The sequence below is a fragment of the Nycticebus coucang genome, chromosome 6 (genome assembly GCF_027406575.1).
Source record: "Nycticebus coucang isolate mNycCou1 chromosome 6, mNycCou1.pri, whole genome shotgun sequence".
NCBI classification, from domain to species: domain Eukaryota; kingdom Metazoa; phylum Chordata; class Mammalia; order Primates; family Lorisidae; genus Nycticebus; species Nycticebus coucang.
This window is the reverse complement of record NC_069785.1, coordinates 20361151-20384342: the sequence shown is the minus strand read 5'-3', so window position 1 is coordinate 20384342 and position 23192 is coordinate 20361151. Positions and strand designations below refer to the sequence as shown.

At 43.0% G+C, this 23192-nt stretch overlaps 1 protein-coding gene across 1 annotated transcript; it reads right to left on the bottom strand.

Moving 5' to 3' along the window:
- Positions 1 to 9535: 9535 nt before the first annotated feature.
- On the bottom strand, positions 9536 to 10615 carry LOC128588066 (complex I intermediate-associated protein 30, mitochondrial-like). The gene has a single exon (XM_053594693.1). The coding sequence runs from the start codon at positions 10601 to 10603 to the stop codon at positions 9617 to 9619; it is 987 nt and encodes a 328-aa protein (XP_053450668.1). The 5' UTR covers positions 10604 to 10615; the 3' UTR covers positions 9536 to 9616.
- Positions 10616 to 23192: the final 12577 nt, after the last annotated feature.

Below are 23192 nucleotides of genomic sequence, written 5' to 3'. Positions count from 1 at the left end.
CCCTCTCTGTGTATTTTCAGCTCCTGCTCCCACAATCAAATAACTCTCTCTCTATCTTGATTTTCTGTAGACAAAGAAATTGCTTGTTCTGTACGGTCACCATCATACTGATTTGGGCTGAACCTTGGTATCAAGCCATGTTACGTATATGAGCCACCAACCAACCTACAGCCTGACTTTGGACTGGACACCCACCCTGACCAGGAGGGTAAAACAAAACATGACCCTCCCACCCGTAGCAGGAGATTCTGGAGGGAACGTCACCAAAACCATCCTGGAACAGTGCAGTCTCGCCAGCCCTCTGCAACAGCCAGCCCGCAGAACACAGCACCCCTGAAATTCTGAAAGCTCCTTACTTGGCTGGCAACCCTGGGGGAATATAATCATTTGTAGCTTGGAGACAAGTTAAATAAATGTTCTATAAGTGCCCTATGAGATACATGTATCTTGTGAACAGAATGACCCACAATAATTGCTTTTCTCTAAGCTTCTTCACTGAAGAAGTGAGTTATATCTTACGTGTGTATAGCAGGCACGTTAACTTCTTCCCTTAACTTGCTGTGTTGCTCAGGTATCAAGTCTAAATTATATGTCAATGTTTTGATCACTATTTTTCCATATGTTTAAAGTATTTACCAGCTGGGCGGTGCCTGTGGCTCAAAGTGGTAGGGCGCCGGTCCCATATGCCAGAGGTGGCAGGTTCAAACTCAGCCCCGGTCAAAACCCACAAAAAAAAAAAAAAAAAAAAAAAAGTTATTTACCAGCTAATGGTAAACCAATGCTAAATAATTTTTTAACTTAACCCAAAGTAAAAGAATAAATGCAAAAATATTTTATAGGCTTCTGTCTTTAAAAATGCTTCTTTGCAACACCAAATTCAAAAGCTATGTGTGTTTTGGTCTTGCTGGCATGGGCTCATGCAGCCCTGCTCCTAGGGCCCTCCTCACCTTCACTTCAGCAGGCACATTCAGCCCCATGTGTGGGAAGTACTGGTTCATTAACCTCCTTCCACAGATTGGATCATAAAAAGGCACCCTCAACATTATAAAAATACAAGTCGACCAATGTGGCTGAAGGTCAATTTAAAAAGTCACCCACCCGGGCGGTGCCTGTGGCTCAGTACCCAGGGTGGCGGGTTCGAGCCCGGCCCCGGCCAAACTGCAACCAAAAAATAGCCAGGCGTTGTGGCGGGCGCCTGTGGTCCCGGCTGCTTGGGAGGCTGAGGCAACAGAATCGCTTGGGCCCAGGAGTTGGAGGTTGCTGTGAGCTGTGTGAGGCCACAGCATTCTACAGAGGGCCATAGAGTGAGACTCTGTCTCTAAAAAAAAAAAAAAAAAAAGTCACCCACCCTTCCAGACATTCCTCGCCAGGGTTACTTGTAAATAAACAGCAAGGTAGAAGACTCCCGGCAAGGGAAAGCATTGCATAGTATAAAGTGTTTTTAATGCAAGTGTATAATTGGCCTTTATCCATATATTTTAGAGGACCCAGGAGTCATTCTTGCCTAGGGAGGCCTAGCAATATAGTGACCCTTAGTGCTATTGTGCTGTGAAAATAGTGCTAACCTCTAAAGGCCAACCCACTCTTTTTTTTTTTTTTCTTTTTTAGTAGAGACAGAGTGCTAGGATTACAGGTGTGAGTCACTGTGTTAGGCAAACCCAGCCCATTCCTGATATAATTAGGCTGCCCAGCCCACCAGTAGGAATTCCTTCCAGAGACTGAACCCCATCCACTGGCACCACTCAAAAGGGGAGCCCAGTGGAACAGCTTGAGGTAACAGGACATGCCCCTGGCTGTGGGGCCAGTTTTGATCTGCACCGCAGGAGAAGGAAGAAAATCACCAGAAAAGGAGTACTTCAAACAAACATGAACAAGCACACTGAAATTAAAAATTTAAAAAAAAATTAAAAAAAAAAAAAGAAGTTAAATGAGATGTGTATTTCCCCCTGTGAGAAAGTCTAGACAAGGGCTGTGGGCTGGCAGGGCTGTCCTATTCTGGGAGGTTACCCAGAGATTGAGGCTCTTTCTACCTCGCTGTGCCACCATCCCTTGAAGGTTGCCATTGTCCACAAGGTTTGAGACGACTGGCTGTCATGTTCACAATCCAATCGCAGAGTAAAAAAGAAGAGAGGAAGAAAGGGCTTGCCCTGTCCCTTTAAGATCATGATCTGGAAGTTGCACACCTGACTTTCCCTCTCATCCCACTGGCCAGAATGTAGCACATGGTCATAGCTATTTGCAAAGGATGCAAGGAAATATAGCCTTTCTTCTTCTTCTTCTTTTTTTTTTTTTTTTGCAGTTTTTGGCTGTGGCTGGGTTGGAACCCACCACCTCCAACATATGGGGTCAGCGCCATACTCCTTGAGCCACAGGAGCCGTCCTATATAGCCTTTGTTCTTAAGGGAAGCCATGCCCTTAAAAATTAGAAATTCTACCTTTACAGAGAAGGAGAAAATAGGCAATGAGGGGAATAACAGCCTTTATCACAAATGATAATATTTTTTTCCTGTTGCCCAGGCTAGAGTGTAGTGGCATCAGCTGGCCCACAGCAACCTCAAATTCCTGGGTTCAAGTTTCCTCCTGTCTCAGCCCCCCTGGTAGCTAGGACTGCAGGGACCACCACAACACACGACTAGTTCCCCTACTTTTAGTACAGACCAGGTCTCACTCTGGCTCAGGCTGATCTGGAACTCCCAAGCTCAAGGGATCCTCCCACCTCGGCCTCCCAGAGTGGTAGGAATATAGGCCTGAGCCACCAGTGTGGAAACCGGCTCATGTAGAAGATGGGGTGTAGTGAGCAGGCCAGAAAAGCTTGAAGGGATAGGAACACGTCCCAGAGCTTAAGATTTCTGAGATGTTGACCAGGTCAAGATGTGGCATGTAGTGAGTGACTAGAATAGCAAAGGTAAGCCCGTTAGACGAGCTCAGATGCTATGTGGCTGTTCACATGGGCCTTGAACACCAGGGTGGAGAGAAATACTGTGCAGAAGGCTGGGTGGCTGAATCAAAGACCTCTCTGAATTTTTATTCTTAGAAAAATATAAAACAAAAGTCCTACCCTACCAAAATAAGATATTGGGATGAGGTCCATTTCATGCATATTATATGGTATAAGAGAAAGAGAGAGAGACCTAAGTAAAACTATCCCACAGATGGCTGAAAGAACAGGCTTTTCCTCAGTCTAGAAAGCTGAGTTACAAATAATGCCCATCTTTGAAAATAACATCACCAATCACAAACCATGCACACAAGGCGGGCAGGGGGGCAGTGGCCTAGTTTGAACCAAAGTTGGGAAGTAGCAGCGATGTCGGTGAGGGTAAGCCAATTTGCATATAAGACTGAAGTACTTTCGGAGGAAATAAAAGTGCTGTATTTATTGCTAATTTGATATAAATTTGTGTATGTCTGATGAATCTGTGCAAGAACCTAACTAAAATTTATTTCCAAGGAGGCTGAGGATTCACCTGTAAGAAAACTTGCCCTCCAAGGAAGGAACCAGGCACCATGAACCAATACAACAAAGAAGTTTTAGTTATGAGAGGTCAGGGGTGATGCTGACAACAGTGTAGTGTCAGCCATTTGGATTTAGTGATGTAGATGGTGGGCTCCAAGGTCAGACTGCCCATGTTGGCTGGGTGACATTCAGAAAATTATTTAACTTCTGAAACTTCAGTTTCCTCTCTATAAAAGGAAATAGTAATAAAATCTACTCTGTACAGAATTAAAAGGATTCTGTTAAAGGGCTTATAGAATATGACTTAAAGAATAATTGTTAAAGGGCTTACCACACTGCTAAGCACACTGGAAATGCTCACTAGCTCTTGACTAACTATAATAACAATGACACTCCCCAGGCCCATCCTCCAATGGACCCACACTTGGATCCTTAGGAAAGGCACCGTAAAAAAGGAGAGCTCTGCTGTCAAGTGTGGGCACGCAGTGCATTGTGACCTCTGGAGCTGGGTGCAATACCACCCCGCTCCCAGATGAGAGGGCATTCTTCCCCGCTCCACAGATGCCACGCAGCCCTGGCTCAGTGAACGCTCTGGGGAAGCAGGGCCAATACCAGGACACATAACACTGGGACCCAAAAAGAGACAGCAGGACCCAAGGCACATCCGGCAGAGGTGGAAAGCAGTAGCAGAGGTGGAGAGCTTTAATGTATGAGCGCATGGTACATGCCTCCTGGGGACTCCCAGAAATATTCACAGGGTGAAGGCCTGCTGGAGTGGGTGAGATAAGAGCCAGGGTCACGCGAGTCATTGTGATTGCTGTGATTCCATTTGTGCTAATAGTCAGGTATCTGGAGTCACATGTGTGATGTTGCCTAAACCAGTTATCATCATGTTGCAATCAAAATCATCTTCGATAATAAGAAGCCCCACATTTAATACAACAACCAAAACATGCTGCCTTGTTTGAATCGAAGGAGTCTTTATTTTCCTGTGCCCAAGAAATCCTTAATATCAATTTCTTTAGGCAACGTATCTGTACAAATACAAATATAAATATGGGTTCAGAAGGCATATTTCCAGTACTCCCAAGCAAAAGCCAGTAGGGAAAAATATATAAAAAATGAGGCCAGTGCAGCGCCTGTGGCTCAAAGGAGTAGGGCGCCAGCCCCATATACCCAAGATGGGTGCAAACCCAGCCCCAGCCAAAACCTGCAAAAAAAAAATAAAAATAAAAAATGAGGCCAGGTGCAATGGCTCACGTCTATAATCCTAGCACTTTGGGAGGATGAGGCAGGTGGATTGCCTGAGCTAGAGTGAGACCCATGTCTCTAAAAACAGCTGGATGGGGCGGCGCCTGTGGCTCAGTCGGTAAGAAGCCGGCCCCATATACCGAGGGTGGCGGGTTCAAACCCGGCCCCGCCCAAACTGCAACCAAAAAATAGCCGGGCGTTGTGGCGGGCGCCTGTAGTCCCAGCTACTCGGGAGGCTGAGGCAAGAGAATCGCTTAAGCCCAGGAGTTGGAGGTTGCTGTGAGCTGTGTGAGGCCACGGCACTCTACGGAGGGCCATAAAGTGAGACTCTGTCTCTACAAAAAAAAAAACAGCTGGATGTTGTGGCAGGTGCCTGTAATCCCAGCTACCAGGGAGGCTAAGGCAAGAGGATCACTTAAGCCCAAGAGTTGGAGGTTGCTATGAGCTATGACTCCATGGCACTCTACCGAGGACAACAAAGTGAGACTCTGTCTCAAAAATAAGAAAAAAGAAGGAAAAACATATGTAAAAATGTATAATTGTGGCAAGTCTGAATATCAGGGAATAAGATCTCTTCTTGCCATAGCTACTTTCACATGTTAACATTAAATCCAGTATTACATAAAATCGAATACTTTAAAGGACATGCTTGTAGGCTCTTGCTTTGGAAGAACCAGAAGCATAAAGAGCTTGACTCTGAGGGTCCCACACATTCATGAGTGATGATTCATTTAATGAAAAGGAAGGCCGAAGGAAGGCCGTGACTCACACCTGTAATCCAAGGGCTTCTGAAGGCTAAGGTGGGAAGATCACGTGATGCCAGGAGTTCATGAACAGCCAGGGCAATAGCAAGATCCAGTCTCTATAAAAAATAAATAAATAAGTAAAAGCTGGGCATGGTACCACACTTGTAGACCCAGCAACATGGGAGGGTAAGGCAGGAGGATAGCTTGAGCCCAAAAGTTTGAGGTTGGCTTAGCGCCCATACCACAGTGGTTACAGCGCCAGCCACATGCACTGAGGCTGCGGGGTTTGAGCCTGGCCCGGGTCAGCTAAACAGCAATGACAACTGCAATAAAAAAATAGCTGGATGTTGTGGTGGGTGCCTGTAGTCCCAGCTACTTGGAAGGCTGAGGCAAGAGAATCTCTTAAGCCCAAGAATTTGAGGTTGCTATGAGCTGCGACATCACGGCACTCTACCAAGGACGACATACTGAGACTCTGTCTAAAAAAAAAAAGAAAGAAAGAAAAATGCACCAAGAGTTTGAGGTTGCTGTGAGCTATGACATAAACAGACATAATAATAAATGTCCATAATAAATGGACAACAGAGTGAGACCCTGTCTCATAAATAGTAAATAAGTAAATGGAATTCAAACTTTTCTATCTTCATTTCTACTAATGACTAAAGTATCTACCAACCCCAGGATATATAGAAAAATTAGTTTTGCTTTCTACTAACACAACTTGCCTGGAGATTTGGTCAACTATGATAGAAGGATAAGACATTCTGAGGTATTCCAGAGGGTTGCCAATAACACACATCTATTTTTCTATCAAATTCATTAAAAGGGAGACCAAATGTCTTAGCTAAGGAAAGAGCCTACTCAATTTTTTGAAGAAAACTACTCCTTTTGGCCAATCCAGAACTCCTTGAATCAAACTAGAAGTACAAGGCCACTATTTTGTAGATAACAGATTGGTTCAGTCAAGGAAAGACTGCAGCTCTGACAAGGAAAAAATGGCATGCTCAAGAGAAGATGAATTTTTACCATATTTCATCATAGAAGACCACAATGAAAGAAAAATGACTTCATCAATCCCATTCTAGGAGCCCTGGTGAGGCTAAGGATGAAAAGAGAAAGCCATTGGAACTGGATTCCCATCACACAAGCTGCATCCATCAATCTAAGGCAGCTTCAGAGAGGCAATCACAGCGGACAGTGGATAAATCACAATTACCAAGACCTTATTAGCTATTTCTCTAGAGTTAAAGAGGGACATTTGCCTCTGTAGGGTAGCAATCAATTGCTTTGTATAGGCTCTAACTTATAAGGCCAAGGTCAAGGTATGGTGATGGAAAATTAGGTTAGATAGCATAAATCCTCCTGGTGCCAATCCTTCTCATCTGAATGGGAGTGCAATGAATTATTAATCCTAAAGACAGGTTTGTGGGAAATATAACAGAATCCAAAATCATAGTGAACTTTCTGATGGATAACTCAGTATACCAGAATAACCTAGAAAAGACTGAACTTTCTTTATTTGATAAGAAGAAAAGAAAATTGAATTTACCTTGCTTTGATGCACATGGTTAATTCTTCAGATCAGCAAGTACTCATCAAAAAAGGAAGAAAAGATACTTTAGGGGAGAAAGATTCTGTCATTTTTCCTCCTCTTCACTTGCTAAGACCCAATAGAACCATGTTCTAAATGAGCAGAGAAGGGGTCACAAGAAGCAGATACACGAGGTTGGCGCTGACTAATTCTGTCACAGGGTCTTTTAGGTCTGTAATTAATTGTCAAAAAGAAAACTACAAAAAAAAAAGGAAACAAATTATAATTCTCAACTTCTCAAATAAAAGATATGTTGTAACTTATTAGAATTGTCAGAAAATAGGCTGGGTGGAGTGGCTCACTCCTATAATTTAGGAGGCCAAGGTGAGTGGATTGCTTGAGCTCCAAAGTTCAAGACCAGCCTGAGCAAGAGTGAAACCCCTGTCTCTACTAAAAATAGAAAAAAATAGCCTGGCGTAATGCCATATCCTGTACTCGCAGCTATTCAGGAGGCTGAGACAAAAAGTCGGCTTCATCCCAAATGTTTGAGGTTGTTGTGAGCTATGATACCACAGCATTCTACATGACAGAGTGAGACTCTGTCTCAAAAAAAAAAAAAAGAAGTGGCAGAAAATACAGAAATATTAACAATTAGTAAATGTAAGCTAATTTAAAACAATTAGTAAATGTAAGCTATATTTAAATAAATAAATAGTACTTGTACCATTTTTCAACTTTTCTGAATGACTAAAAATATTCGAATTAAAAAGTTTTTAAAAAAAATTTTTGTCAGCTCGATGCCCGTAGCTCAGTGTGTAGGGTGCCAGTCACATACATGAAGGCTGCCAGGTTCGAACCCAATCAGGGCCTGCCAAACAACAATGACAACTACAACCAAAAACTAGCTGGGCATTATGGCAGCACCTGTAGTCCCACCTATTGGAAGGCTGAGGCAAGAGAATCACTTAAGCCCAAGAGTTGGAGATTGCTGTGAGCTGTGATGCCACATCACTCTACCCAGGGCGACAGCTTGAGACTCTTGTCTCAAAAAAAAAATATATATATATATATGTATATATATATACACACACACACACACATACATTCGCCAGGCATTGTAGCAGGCACCTGTAGTCCCATCTACTTGGGAAGCTGAGACAAGAGGATGGCTTGAGCCCAGGAGTTTGACATTGCTGTGAGCTATGAAGCCACAGCACTCTAGCCTGGAGCAATAAAATAAGACTGTCTCAAAAACAAAACAAAACAAAATGAAAAGCAATGGGCATTGAGAATAAATCTGTAAATTTTTCAAGCCCAAAAAAGGAAACAAGAAAATATAAATCTAAGGTTCCTTCGGCTAGTAGAATAAATCTTGACAAATCAAATTTTTCTTAAAACTGAATTTTTCTTTTTTTTTGATACAGAGTCTCACTATGTCCGCCCTTGGTAGAGTGCTGTGATGTCATAGCTCACAGCAACCTCCAACTCTTGGGCTTAAGCGATTCTCTTATCTCAGCCTCCTAAGTAGCTGGGGCTAAGGCTCCCACCACAATGCCAAGCTATTTTTTTGTTGTTGTCATTGTTGTTTAGCAGGCCTGGGCTGGGCTTGAACCCACCAACCCCAGGGCATGTGGCCGGCACCCTAACCACTGGGCTACTGGTGCCAGGTCTGAATTTTTCTATAGATGAAAACTCAAAAGTTTCAAAGCCCTTTGAAAACTGTTAAAGTTTTAAAATTTACTACTTTGCAGCTGGGCTTGTAACTCATGCCTATAATCCTAGCACTCTGGGAGGCCGAGGCAGGTGGATTGCCTGAGCTCACAGGTTTAAGACCAGCCTGAACCAGAGCGAGACCTTGTCTCTAAAAATAGCTGGGCATTGTGGTGGGCACCTATAGACCCAGCTACTTGGGAGGTTGAGGCAAGGGGATCACTTGAGCCCAAGAATTTGAGATTGCTGTGAGCTATGATGCCAAGCACTCTACTGAGGGTGACAAAGTGAGACTCTGTCTCAAAAAAATAAAAATTAAATTTACAACTTTGCAATGTCTCACTGCTTCCCCCACTGTTGTTGGACACTACTGTCTCCCAAGTGATCCACCAGAAAAGCTAGATCTCTCATCCCTCACTACATCTCAGAGTCTCACTAGGCTACACAAAACTCTAACTACTCCACGACAATTTCTGTCTGCTCCAGTAGTTATTTCAGTTATAATTGCTGACCATAATTTTATATTAAAAATATTGTGATCTGGTGGTTATGGCACCAGCCAATACACCGAGGGTGGCGGGATCGAACCTGGCCCAGGCCTGCCAAAACAATGATGACAATTGCAACAAAAATAGCTGGGCAATGTGGTGGGCACCTGTAGTCCTGGCTACTTGGGAGGCTGAGGCAAGAGAATCACTTGAGCCCAAGAGTTTGAGGTTGCTGTGAGCTGTGACACCATGGCACTCTACCGAGGGCAACATAGTGAAACTCTGTCTCAAAAAAAAAAACAAAACAAAACAAACAAGCACTTTGAAAACTGTCAAAGTTTTATTTTATTTGTTTTTAAAGAAATATTTTATTTTGTCTGTATCTCTGAAGATGCTATTACTGTTAGTTTAGTAATATAAAACTACTACATGTTATTTAATTGAAAAGTCTTGGGCTAATCTCTGGAGAATTTTCATAGGCAAACTCTTCTGTGTGGGCTGGATCAGTAAACACACCAATAAAATCAATTTCCAGGAAGAATGGACCATCCACTTTATCAGCCAAGGTAAATCCTATAAAAGAGATCTTGTCGAGCAGAAGTTGAGACTGAACATCCCAGATTCTTCCTTGATTTGAGAAGAAAAATTTGGAAAAAGGAATCTTGACCTCCTGCCAGTAGGGCCCCCCACGGGTGAACATGAAGTAACTGTACATTTGATTCTTCCTCTGGATAAAATCTGAGTCCTCCTTGATATTCACCATCCATGGTCGACCATCCCCCCGGACCCGGAGATACAAAGTGTTAAAATGGGACCAATCATAAGACTTCCTCCTCTCAAAAGAGCCCCTTAGTATCCTGGATATCATTGCACAGTATCCACTTTGCCTACTATCTCCATCATAAGGTCCCTCGGAACTCAGAGTTCCATAGAGCAGTGCACTTTGGTTATTCTTGCCCATTTTTAAGAATACTTCACTTCTGCCTCCAATTGTCTTATCAGAAGTCACTATCCACTTATCTAAATCTTCTTTCCCACGGAACTGCCAGACGACCTTGGCTTGTTCCAACAAGACCTCGTGCAGAGGGCGGCCTTCTGGCCCTATCCAATGATTCACAAGTTCATCCTTCAAAAGCCTAAAATGGTCCTTTATTTCATCTCTAATTGCTTTATCAAAACTAACTTCTGGCTTCTCATCAGGAGAAGTTGTATCCAAGGCAACTTCTTGCTGGTGATGTTCCTGCAACCCACCTTGAGTCTTCCTCTGTGAGGAGGCTTTGCCAGGAGCCACCACTGGTTTCTGAGGAATATTGGAACAATAGTCTGCAAAGTGAATACCCAAAAAAGGATGCAAGCCAATACTTGGCTTTGGGCATTTTCTCAGAATGTAAGTGCTAGTCAGCAATTTGTGAACAAAAGCCATGGTTTAAAAAAAAAAAGTCGAGGGCAGCGCTGTGGCTCAAGGAGTAGGGCGCCGGTCCCATATGCCAGAGGTGGTGGGTTCAAACCCAGCCCCGGCCAAAAAAAAAAAAAAGTAAAACAAAATAAAGCAGTTAATTTAAAAAAAAAAAAAAAAAAGGGCGGCACCTGTGGCTCAGTGAGTAGGGCGCTGGTCCCATATGCCGAGGGTGGCGGGTTCAAACCCAGCCCCGGCCAAATTGCAACAACAACAACAACAACAAAATAGCCCGGCGTTGTGGCGGGCGCCTGTAGTCCCAGCTGCTCGGGAGGCTGAGGCAAGAGAATTGCAGAAGCCCAGGAGTTGGAGGTTGCTGTGAGCCGTGTGACACCAGGGCACTCTATCTGAGGGCGGTACAATGAGACTCTGTCTCTACAAAAAATAAAAAAAAGTCGAAATGTAAATTTCTCCCTGAATCACCAGGGAAAAAATCTTCAGCCAATAGCCCAATTCTACCTTCCCGCAGTCCATGACTTCCCACTGTCAAAGTTTTAAAATTTGACATGTTGTTGGTGACCACCAATATGTCAAGTTACAAAATGGTGTTGCCAAGGGCTAGTATTGGGGGTAGGAGATGAGGAGATGTTGGTCAAAGGATACAAAATTTCAGTTTGATAGGAGGAATATGTTCAAAAGATCTACTGTGCAACATGATGACTCTATTAATTATTTGTTCTATTTTGAGAAACACTCTGAGAGTAAATTTTAAGTGTTCTCATCACAAAAAGAGGTGATGCATGTGTTAGCTTGGTTGAGCCATTCCACAGTGTACAAACATATTTCAAAACACCATGTTGTATACAATAAATATATATAATTTTTATTTGACAATTAAAATTAAAATGTTAAATTCGGATGGCACTATCAATTGTAGTAAATTTTAGAAGATTTTAGTTAGACATAAAAGCATCCTAGATTTAATTACTTTTCTATATTATTTATGCTGAAAAATAAGAGTAGAAATAGAAAAGCCTGAGCATCTTTTTTTTTTTTTTTTTTCCGAGACAGGGTCTCACTTTCTTGCCCCAGATAGAGTGCCGTAGTGTCATAGCTTACAGCAACCTCAAGCTCTCAGGCTCAAGCAATCCTCTTGCCTCGGCCTCCCAAGTAGCTGGGACTACAGGCACCTGCCACAACACCCAGCTATTTTCAGAGACCAGGTCTTGCCCTTGCTCGGGCTGGTCTCGAACTCCTGAGCTCAGGCAATCCACCCGCCTCAGCCTGCCACAGTGCTGGGGCACATTATAGGCCCATTTGGTGTACAGTGTTATTCCTTCCCTGCACGCAGCACTCTCTGTGCTGCACTGTGTGGGCTTTTGATGGGGGTGGAATGAGCAAGGTCAAACTGTCCTTCCAACCTCCTCTTCAATGCATCTTTTCTTATTTCTGCATTCCATCCAGGTGCTGTAATCTCTCACCTGGAAAGAAAGAAAAAGAAAAAGAGTTTGGAGATGTTCCAGATGTTGACTGGGACTTTAAGATAAATACAATTAAAATACTAAAGGATCTAGTAGGGAAGATGACAATACATTTGAAGAGACAGAAAATTTCAACAGAGATATAGAAACTATTTTTTAAAACTCTAATGAAAATTATAGTATCCAAAGCAAGAAGTTCATTAGATAAGTTTAACAGCAGATTAGGCAAAGCAGAGGATAAGACCATGGAGCAGAAATTAGGTCAATATAACTACCCAACTAAAACACAAAGACGAAAAGTATAAAACTGGAACAGATCTATGGGACACTATCAAATGGTCTAACATACATGTAATTGGAGTTCCAGCAGCAGAGGCAGGAGAGGAGGTAGTATAAGAAATATTTAAAATGAACTTTCCAGGCTTGGCACCTGTAGCACAGTGGTTACGGTGCCAGCCACATACACCAAGGGTAGTGGGTTTGAACCCAGCCTGGGCCAGCTAAATAACAATGACAACTGCAACCCAAAATAGCTGGGTGTTGTGGAGGGAACCTATAGTCCCAGGTACTTGGGAAGCTGAGGGAAGAAAATCCCTGAAGCCCAGGAGTTTGAGGATGCTGTGAGCTATGACGCCACAGCACTCTACCGAGGGCAATAAAGTAAGACTCTCTCGGGCAGCGCCTGTGGCTCAGAGGGTAGGGTGCTGGCCCCACATACCGAGGGTGGTGGATTCAAACCCGGCCCCGGCCAAACTACAACAAAAAAATAGCTGGGCATTGTGGCGAGTGTCTGTAGTTCCAGCTACTCGGGAGGCTGAGGCAAGAGAATTGCCTAAGCCCAGGAGTTGGAGGTTGCTGTGAGCTGTGTGATGCCATGGCACTCTACCGAGGGTGATAAAGTGAGACTTTCTCTCTACCAAAAAAAAAAAAAAGTAAGACTCTCTCTCTCAAAAAAAAAAAAACTTTCCAAAACTGATAAAAGGCAACAATCCAAACATTCAAGAATCTCAGTATGGCAGTGCCTGTAGCTCAGTGGGTAGGGTGCTGGCCCCATATACCAAGGGTGGCGGGTTCAAACCCAGCCCTGGCCAAACTGCAACAACAACAAATAGCTGGGCGTTCTGGTGGGCGCCTGTAATCCCAGCTACTCGGGAGGCTGAGGCAAGAGAATCACCTAAGCCCAGGAGTTGGAGGTTACTGTGAGCTGTGACGACACAGCACTCTACCAAGGGTGATAAAATAAGACTCTGCCTCAAAAAAAAAAAAAAAAAAAAGAATTTCAGTAAATACCAAACTGGATAATTATAAAAAATTCACCTAGGCACATTACAATCAAACTTATGAAAACCAAAAGTAAAAAGCAGATCTTTAAAAAGTGAAGCTAGAGGAGGAGATTGGTTGATACATCTGATACAGGTGCCAGCTGGGCCCTGTGGTCCAGTGGTTACAGCGCTGGTCCCATGTACCAGGGGTGACAGGTTCAAACCCAGCTGGGCCTGTTAAACAAAAGAATAAAACAAAACAATTGGTTACAGGTGGGAAAGGTTACAAATAAAGGCCGACTTTCCCCCAGACACAATAAAAGTCAGAAGACAAAAGAAAAATATCTTGAAAATGCTAAAAGGAAAAAAATGTAAACTTAGAATTATATATTCAGTGAAAATATCAAAACTGAAGAAAATAAAGATATCCTTAGAAAGATAAAACCGGGGAGAATTTGTCTCCACAGCAATTTACTACGAGAAATGTGGAAGGTAGTTCTTCAGGCTAAATCTTCAGGTTAAAGGAAAATAAGATTTGACAAAAATCCCATACTGTAGAAAGAAACAAAGAACAAGAGGGTAAATTATCATGAGTAAATGTTAAAAGAAAATACAGTACTTTTATTTTATATATTCTCTTCTTACATTTCTTTAAAAGACCATCAATACTGTTTTCTATTTCCTGATGTGGTAAAGTACACATAACATAAAATTCACTACCTTGAAATAAGAATAAAGTCTGCAAAATAATGGAAAAGGACTTTCCAGGGCTCGTCTCTTCACAGAAACATCAATTTGACAACCATCCATGCACAAAAATGCCTTCACAGGAGCTAAGGAATCCAGGTGAGATATTACAGCACCTGGGTGGAATGCAGAAATAAGAAAACATGCATTGAAGAGGTTGGAAGGACGGTTTGACATTGCCCGTTCCACCTCCACCAAAAAGCCCACATAGGGCAGCACAGAGAGTGCCGCTGTGCAGGGAAGGAATAACATTATAGACCAAATGGGCCTTACTGACATAGGCAAGCATTCCACGAAACAGCAGCAGAAGACTGCATATGAAACATTATCCAGTATAATAAGGACATTTGCACTAGAATGTTTACTGCAGCTCAATTCATAATCGCCAAGACATGGAAGCAACCCAAGTGCCCATCAACCCATGAATGCATTAACTGTGGTATACGGATACCATGGAGTACTTTTCACTCAGCCATAAAAAAGGATGGAGGCTTTACACCTTTTGTATTTACCTAGATGGAGTCAAAACATATTCTTCTTAGTAAAGTATCATAAGAATGAAAAAGCAAGTATCCAGTGTACTTGATACTAATATGAAACCAATATATAAACAACTACACGCCCACACCACAAAAACACAAGTATATTTTAGTGGTGGGGGGAGGAGAAAGAGGAAGACGGAGGGTGATTGGCAAGTTCTCAACTAATGTGCACAATGTAAGGGTGTATACAGCACATTGCCAGGTGAAGGACTCAGCTACAACCTGAACTTTACCTTAGAAATAAAAACAATATAACCTAAACATTTATACCTTCATATCAATCTGAAATAAAAATTTTTTTAAAAGAAAATGAAGGGCGGCACCTGTGGCTCAGTGAGTGGGGCACCAGCTCCATATACCAAGGGTGGTGGGTTCAAGCCCAGCCCCAGCCAAACTGCAACAAAAAAATAGCCAGGCATTGTGGCGGGCGCCTGTAGTCCCAGCTACTCAGGAGGCTGAGGCAAGAGAATCGCCTAAACCCAGGAGTTGGAGGTTGCTGTGAGGTGTGACACCACGGCACTCTACGGAGAATGATAAAGTGAGACTCTGTCTCTAAAAAAAAAGAAAGGGGCGGCGCCTGTGGCTCAGTGAGTAGGGCGCCGGCCCCATATGCCAAGGGTGGCGGGTTCAAACCCAGCCCCGGCCAAACTGCAACAAAAAAATAGCCGGGTGTTGTGGCGGGCGCCTGTAGTCCCGGCTTGGGAGGCTGAAGCAAGAGAATCGCTTAAGCCCAAGAATTAGAGGTTGCTGTGAGCTGTGTGACGCCACGGCACTCTACCCGAGGGCGGTACAGTGAGACTCTGTCTCTACAAAAAAAAAAAAAAAAAACAAAAAAAAAATAAAAAAAATAAAAAAAAAGAAAGAAAGAAAGAAAATGAAAAGACAAAAAAAAAAGAAGAAAACATTTTCCAGTACACATCATATGTGAAGTCTACACAAGTCTTACCAAATTTAAGAAGACAAAATCACATTAAGTATCTTTTCCCAAACAAGCAAACAAACAAAAAAGTATCTTTTCCCACCACACTGATACGAAACCAAAAATCAATTAACAGGAGAAAAATTGGAAAATTCACAAATACGTAGAAATTAAAACACTCCTGAACAAGCAATAGGTCAAAGGGGAAATAAAAAATTATTCAGACAAACAAAAAAAACACGAACACCACAGACCACAACTTCTGGGATGCAGCAAAAGCATTTTTAATACAGATATGTATAGAAATAAATGTTTACACTAAGGAGGAAGAAATCTCAAATAAACTAACTTTACACCCCAAGGAACTAGAAAAAGAAAAAAACTAAGCCCAAAGTCAGCAAAAAGAATGAAATACTAAAGATCAGAACAGAACTAAGTAAAATAGAGACTAGAGAGAGAATAGAAAAGATCAATGAAACTGAGTTGATTTGGGGGGAAAAATATTGACAAACCTTTATTTTAGCTAGTCTTAAAAAGAGATGACTCAAATAAATAAAATCAGAAACAAAAGAGGAAACATTACAACTCATACCACAGAAATAGAAAGGAACATAAGAAACTGCTATAGGGCAGCACCCGTGGCTCAAGGAGTAGGGTGCCGGGCCCCATATGCCAGAGGTGGCAGGTTCAAACACAGCCTCAGCCAAAAAAAAAAAAAAAAACTGCAAAAAATTAAAAGAAAGAAAAGAAAAGAAAACTGCTGTAAACAATAACATGCCAACATTTTTTTAAATTTTGTAATATATTACAGACATCTTTCCAAGTTATTTTGATAGCCCATTCTTTTAATAAATAATTGTATGGCGTTTCATTTCATACATATACTGTAATTTACCTATCAATCCCTATGATAGGCATTTGGAATTTTCCAATTTTTCACTGTTAGAAGCAAGGCTGTAGCTCATTCACTGCTAATAGGAGTATAAATTAGCATAATATAGTGGCTAAACAAACCACTATGTATATTCATAAAATGCACTAGGATACACAGCAATGAAAATGAATGAATCACACCTATATGATTGAATCACACTTATAATAGCAGGATAAAGTATACAAATGAATGCAAAAGACTACATAAAGCACTTTCCACTTATATAAATTTCAAAAATAGGAAAAACTAGGGTGGTACCTGTGTCTCAAAAAAGTAGGGCACTGGCCCCATATACCAGAGGTGGTGGGTTCAAACGCAGCCCCAGCCAAAAACTGTAAAAAAAAAAAAAAAAAAAAAAAGGAAAAACTAAACTATATTATCTTATAGATGCATATAGAGGTGGTAAAAATATCTAAAGCAAATGGACTGGGCATAGTGGCTCGTGCCTGTAATTGCAGCACTTTGGGGAGGCTGAAGTAGGAGGATTACTTGAGGCCAGGAATTTGAGACCAGCAGGAACAATACAGCAAGACCCCATCTCGAAAACAAATTTTTTTTAAATTAGCCAGATGTGGTAGTGCACGTCAGTGGTCCCAGCTACTGGGGAGGCTGAAGCCAGAGAATCACTTGAGCCCAGAAGTATGAGGTTGCTGTAAACTATAATCATGGGCAACAGAGCAAGACCCTGTCAAAATGAAAAAAAAAAGGGAGGGAGGGAGGAGGGAGAAAGGGAAGGAAGGAAGAAAAGAAGGGAGGGAGGAAGGAAGGGAAGGAAGGAGGGAGGGAAGGAAGATGGATGCACCAGGCCAGGCACAGTGGCTCACGCCTATAATCCTAGCACTCTGGAAGGCCGAGGCAGGTGGACTCTACCTGAGCTCAGAGGTACGAGATCAGCCTGAGCCAGAGTGAGATCTGTCTCTACTAAAAAAAGCCAGGCGTTGTGGCAAGCGTCTGTAGTCCCAGCTACTTGGGAGGCTGAGGCAAGAGACTCGCTAAATCAGTGGTTCTCAACCTTCCTAATGCCAAGACCCTTTAATACAGTTCCTCATGTTGTGGTGACCTCCAACCATAAAATTGTTCTCATTGCTACTTCATAACTGTAATTTGCTACTGTTATGAATGGTAATGTAAATATCTGATATGCAGGAGACCCCCAAAAGGGTCACGACCCCAGGTTGAGAACCGCTGCTTAAAGGAAGAAAAAAATTAAATTTAATTTAAAGAAAAAAAAGGCTCAGCACCTGTGGCTCAAGCGGCTAAGGCGCTAGCCACATACACCTGAGCTGGCGGGTTCGAATCCAGCCCGGGCCTGCCAAACAACAAAGACGGCTGCAACCAAGAAATAGCCAGGCGTTGTGGCAGGTGCCTGTAGTCCCAGCTACTTGGGAGGCGGAGGCAGGAGAATCGCTTGAGCCCCCAGGAGTTGGAGTTTGCTGTGAGCTATGATGCCACAGCACTCTACCCAGGGCAACAGCTTGAGGCTCTGTCTCAAAAAAAAGAAATTCAGATGAATTTATTAACAAGCTGACTACTGTCATAGTGATAATTGCCAGGAAAATATACATAAATAATGAATCATTTATCTCTTGGGGGAAATCCCTGCAGTAACTAAGAACAGCCTCATTTTGGAGAGATCTCTGTGGTCACCTGAGGGCCACATGATCTATCAATGGGCTCCTCACTTAGTTGGAATGATTGAGTCTAGTGCCTGTTTTGGGTGGGACTGCCTGCAGTATGTCAGCCCAAACTGTCCTGTTTGTCTCTGCCCATCAGACAAGGTGGCATTCCCTCTCTCCTTGATCACATGGAGCTGAGGAAGACCTCCAGCAGTGTTCACCAGCGTTTTGCATGGGAGATGCAGAAACTGGGGCTACCCTCTGCCTTTAGTCTTGCTATGGTGAATGGGAATCCAAATCTTGTCAGAGCTATCTAGAGGGGATGGCAGATTTAGCAGTTTTACTATTTAAGGTGTTAACAAAGTTTGGGAGAGCTGCATTTTCCGTGCTGAGGAAGAACTCAGGGGTGACTCTGAAAAACAAAAGATTATTAGAGATCCTTCCTCTTCCTCCCTCTTCTAGCATCTCACTCTCAGCTCAGATGTGAGAGTTGCTCTCTCTCCATCACCACGAAAAATCAGTTTGTTCCATTCCGGTGCCTCCAATTCATCTTTTTTCTTCTCTTTTATTAAATCATAGCTGTGTACATTAATGCAATTATGGGGTACAATGTGCTGGTTTTATATACAACTTGAAATACTTTCATCAAACGGGTTAACATAGTCTTCACTGCATTTTCTTTGTTATTGTGTTAAGATATTTATATTCTACACTTAGTAGATTTAACATGTGCCCTTGTAAAATGCACCATAGGTGTGGTCCCACCAATTACCCTCCTTCCACCCATCCTCCCCGCTCCCCTCCGCTGCCCCTCCTCTTTCCCCCTTCATCTTCGGCTATAGTTGGGTTATAGTTTCATATGGAAGTGTGGGTGCTTATAAATTGGTTTCATAGTAGGGCTGAGTACATTGGATACTTTTTCTTCCATTCTTGAGATACTTTGCTAAGAAGAATATGTTCCAGCTCCATCCATGTAAACATGAAAGAGGTAAAGTCTCCATCCTTTTTTAAGCCTGCATAATATTCCATGGCGCACATATACCACAATTTAGTAACCCATTCATGGTGAACTGGCAGGCAACCTGTAGAAGACTGAAACTGGACCCACACCTTTCATCATTAACTAAGATAGACTCTCACTGGATTAAAGATTTAAACTGAAGACATGAAACTATAAAAATACTAGATCAAAGTGCAGGGAAAACACTTGAAGAAATCGGCCTGGGAGAATATTTTATGAGGAGGACCCCATGGGCAATTGAACCAACACTAAAAATAGATTACTGGGATCTGATCAAACTAAAAAGATTCTGCACAGCCAAGAACACAGTAAATAAAGCAAGCAGACAGCCCTCAGAATGGGAGAAGATATCTGCAGTTTATGTCTCTGACAAAGGTTTAATAACCAGAATCCACAGAGAGCTCAAACGATTAGCAAGAAAAGAACAAGCGATCCCATCTCAGGCTGGGCAAAGGACTTAAAGAGAAACTTCTCTGAAGAAGATAGGTACATAGCCTACAGATACATGAAAAATGCTCATCATCCTTAATCTTCAAAGAAATGCAAATCAAAACCACTTTGAGATATCATATAACTCCAGTAAGATTAGCCCACCTCACAAAATCTCGAAACCATAGATGTTGGCGTGGATGTGGAGAAAAGGGAACACTTCTGCAGTTCTGCACTTCTGCACAGTTGGAGTGCAAACTAATACGTTCCTTTTGGAATGATATTTGGAGATCACTTAGGGATCTAAAAATAGACCTGCCATTCTCTACTACATTCTCAATTTCTCTACTAGGTATACATTCAGAAGACCTAAAGTCACTTTTTTTTTTTTTTTAGAGACAGAGTTTCACTTTGTTGCCCTCACTAGAGTACTGTGACATCACAGTTCACAGCAACCTCCAGCTCTTGGGCTTAGGTAATTCTCTCGCCTCAGCCTCCTAAGTAGCTGGCACTATAGGTGCCTGCCACAATGTCTGGCTATTTTTTTTTGCAGTTTGGCCAGGGCTGGGTTCAAACCTGCCACACTCAGTATATGGGGCCAGCGCCCTACTTACTGAGCCACAGGCACCACCCAATTCATCTTTTTTCTAATCACACTCAGACCATTCCTCCAGAAAAGTAAGAAAGGGATAAGGCATTTTTAGAAAACTCACAGACTCAATATGCCACCCACTTTGGCCTGCATTAACCTAGGTGACTCATGAAGTATAACTTAACCAAGTAGTGACTAGCCTTATGATAAAGGGCCACATCAATCCAAGAGCACCCAAGCTGAACCAGAATCAAGTTTGAAATCCTGAGGCCCAATCCTCTGGCCTGGGGCTACCATTAGTCCACAGAAAAGCATCAAGGCTAGGGAGGAATCCCAAATTTTAAAATAACAATAGGTGGCTCAGCACCCACAGCTCAGTGGGTAAGATGCCAGCCACATACACCAGAGCTGGTGGGTTTGAATCCAGCTCCAGCCTACCAAAAAACAATGACAACTACAACAAAAAATAGCCGGGCATTGTAGCAGGTGCCTGTAGTCCCAGATACTTGGGAGGCTGAGGCAAGAGAATCACTTAAGCCTAAGAGTTTGAGGTTCCTGTGAGTTGTAACAGCACTGTACTCTACCCAGGGTGACAGCTTGAGATTCTGTCTCAAAATAAATAAATAAATTAATTAATTAATTAAAATAAAATTACAATAGGTCCTCCTGATCACTCACCAGGAAATGATCCCATTCTGAGCACAGCCACATTCAGTGACCAAACTGCCTTACTCAGGTATGTGCACCAGGAAGATGAGGGAGCTAGAGGAAAAGATCTATTTGAATTGATTTTGGAGGAGGCTGTTCCAATATTCAATACCAGATGCTGGTGAATGGTAGCAAGTGTGACAACACCATGGGAGCACTTTGTTGAGTCGCTTTTGTGACAATAAGCACACCATTGTCAAGCTGCAAATGGTCCAGAAAGCCAAAAACATGACATGGATTAGATTCAAGGTCTATGATAGTATGGCTGGAATCTGCTGATTGGGATGGAACAGCAATATTGAAGCCTGAAAAAGTGTAAACAGCATTGAGGCACAAAGGATATCTCCAAGTGAAGGTCAAAAGTCTGATGTGTTCAACTTGTCAAGAACAAGGTGCAGGGAGGTAAGCGATAGCTCATCCTATGGGACCCCCTCACTGCAGCACTTTTTGAAAGTCCCACTTACCTTCAGAAGCAGTCCTTTGGGGTGGTGCCTGTGGCTCAGTGAATAGGGTACCGGCCCTATATACCGAGGGTGGCGAGTTCGAACCCAGCCCAGGCCAAACTGCAACCATAAATAAATAGATAAATAAACAATAAATTTTTTAAAAAAGAAGCAGTCCTTTGTTCATGCCACGCCTGTGATGGTGGACAGGTTGCTGGTCCAGCACAATGATGGGTCCAGCAGCAATGGTGGCGGCAATCCGGACATTGCAGTCTTGATCAGCAGAGAACCAGCCTTTACTGTGGGCATCTACGTGAGTATGACCCCCCGACAGTTCAATCAGCAGCTCTGATTTGTTATCACACTTTGTGGCCTCAAAGAGTGGTGTTTTTAACCTGCCAGTCTGTAGTTTTCAAACTCCCAAGCCATTGGCTACAGCCAAAGGTCAGAAAATAAAATAATCAGAAAATTCACCAAAGGGAATATCAGCCAGGACTACGAAAGCAACCTTGAGTTCCACACAGCAACACTGACCACCCATGCCAGTGTTGGGTCCTGCAGAGCAGCACAGAGGCTGAACGGCAGCAGCAGTTCACAGGGCACCATCAGTTTTAAGCTTAGCCAAACTATCTGTGGACCAGACCCAGGCATTTAGGTAAACTGTGAATTGAGGCCTCCTGTGGAAACAGCAGTTTTGCTCCAGGCAGCAGAATAGGCAATGAAGTATCCCAAAGAAATCACAGCCTTTTACATGTAAAGCTGAGGTGCCCGGGGAGCCAGGCCAGCTGCATTCTTGAATATGACATTTCCATTTGACAATGAAGTATGTTTGGCCTCTCCCACCTTGTTTGTCTTTGAGTCCAATTGACCCACCCCAAAATGGAACTATCATGCCAGAGAGTCACAAGGCCTCTGTAGGTTAGTTTGGAACCAATAGCAAACCAATAGCTGCTTTTAAAAAGAGGAATACCTGACAGCCATATTTGAGGGACAAAAATCTCCAGGGAGCATGGCGGAGGCCTCTTTTCATCAGACTCTGATCAGTTAAATCTGCAGTCACAGAGACTCCTAGCTCAAAGGGGTCCATAGCTTGTTGGTATCCAAAGGCTCTAATATTTCTCTATATGTATCCCTTCTGGTCAGTAGAATCACCCAAGCACTCAGAAGCATTCAAGGCCAGGCACGTGAAACATCAACATCAATATACACTTACCCATAGTACACTAAATAGGCCCCCCCACACAACAGGGTCACATTAACTTCCTTTCTCCACTGCAAAACTGCCCAAACCCTGTCAGCTGAATTCAGGTGCCCTCTCCTTCCAATGGGCTAGAAAGGATAGGGCCTCCAGTGCCTACTGGCAACAGAGCCTGAGAGGTTGGAATCCCTCCCCTCTGGGCAGTTTCCCAACTGAGGCACAATGGGGCTCATCTCTCTTAATCATCTTTCTCCCCAAAGCGGCTGAGGCCAGGGTAGGAGGGGAGGGAGCAATCAGGGCCACAGACAGAGAAAACAGCTCTTTGAGGAAGCTGAGGCTTTGCATTCCTTTTCCGTTTCAAGTGGCCACTCACTTGTGGCTCACCTGAGTGAGCATCCCAGGTTCTCAGACCACCCAAAGGTCTGTGTTGAATGGCATGTTCCTCACTGATGGCACTATTTATTTCAGCTTTGGGGATTCTTTGGCTTAAAAGCCACAGCCACGCTACACTTAGTCCGGGACTGTGGAGCCCATTACCTCATTGTCATAAGAGCCCTTCTTCTAGCTGTGCAGAGCACAGTAACAACCAAGGCACCACTCAGGAGTTTATTTCCACCCTACTTCGCATTGCACGGGCCCTAATTATTATTAACAAGTTAGATATTGGGGGATCTTATTCCCTTAACACACCCAATACTTGGGCAAAAATATTTACCACCACATC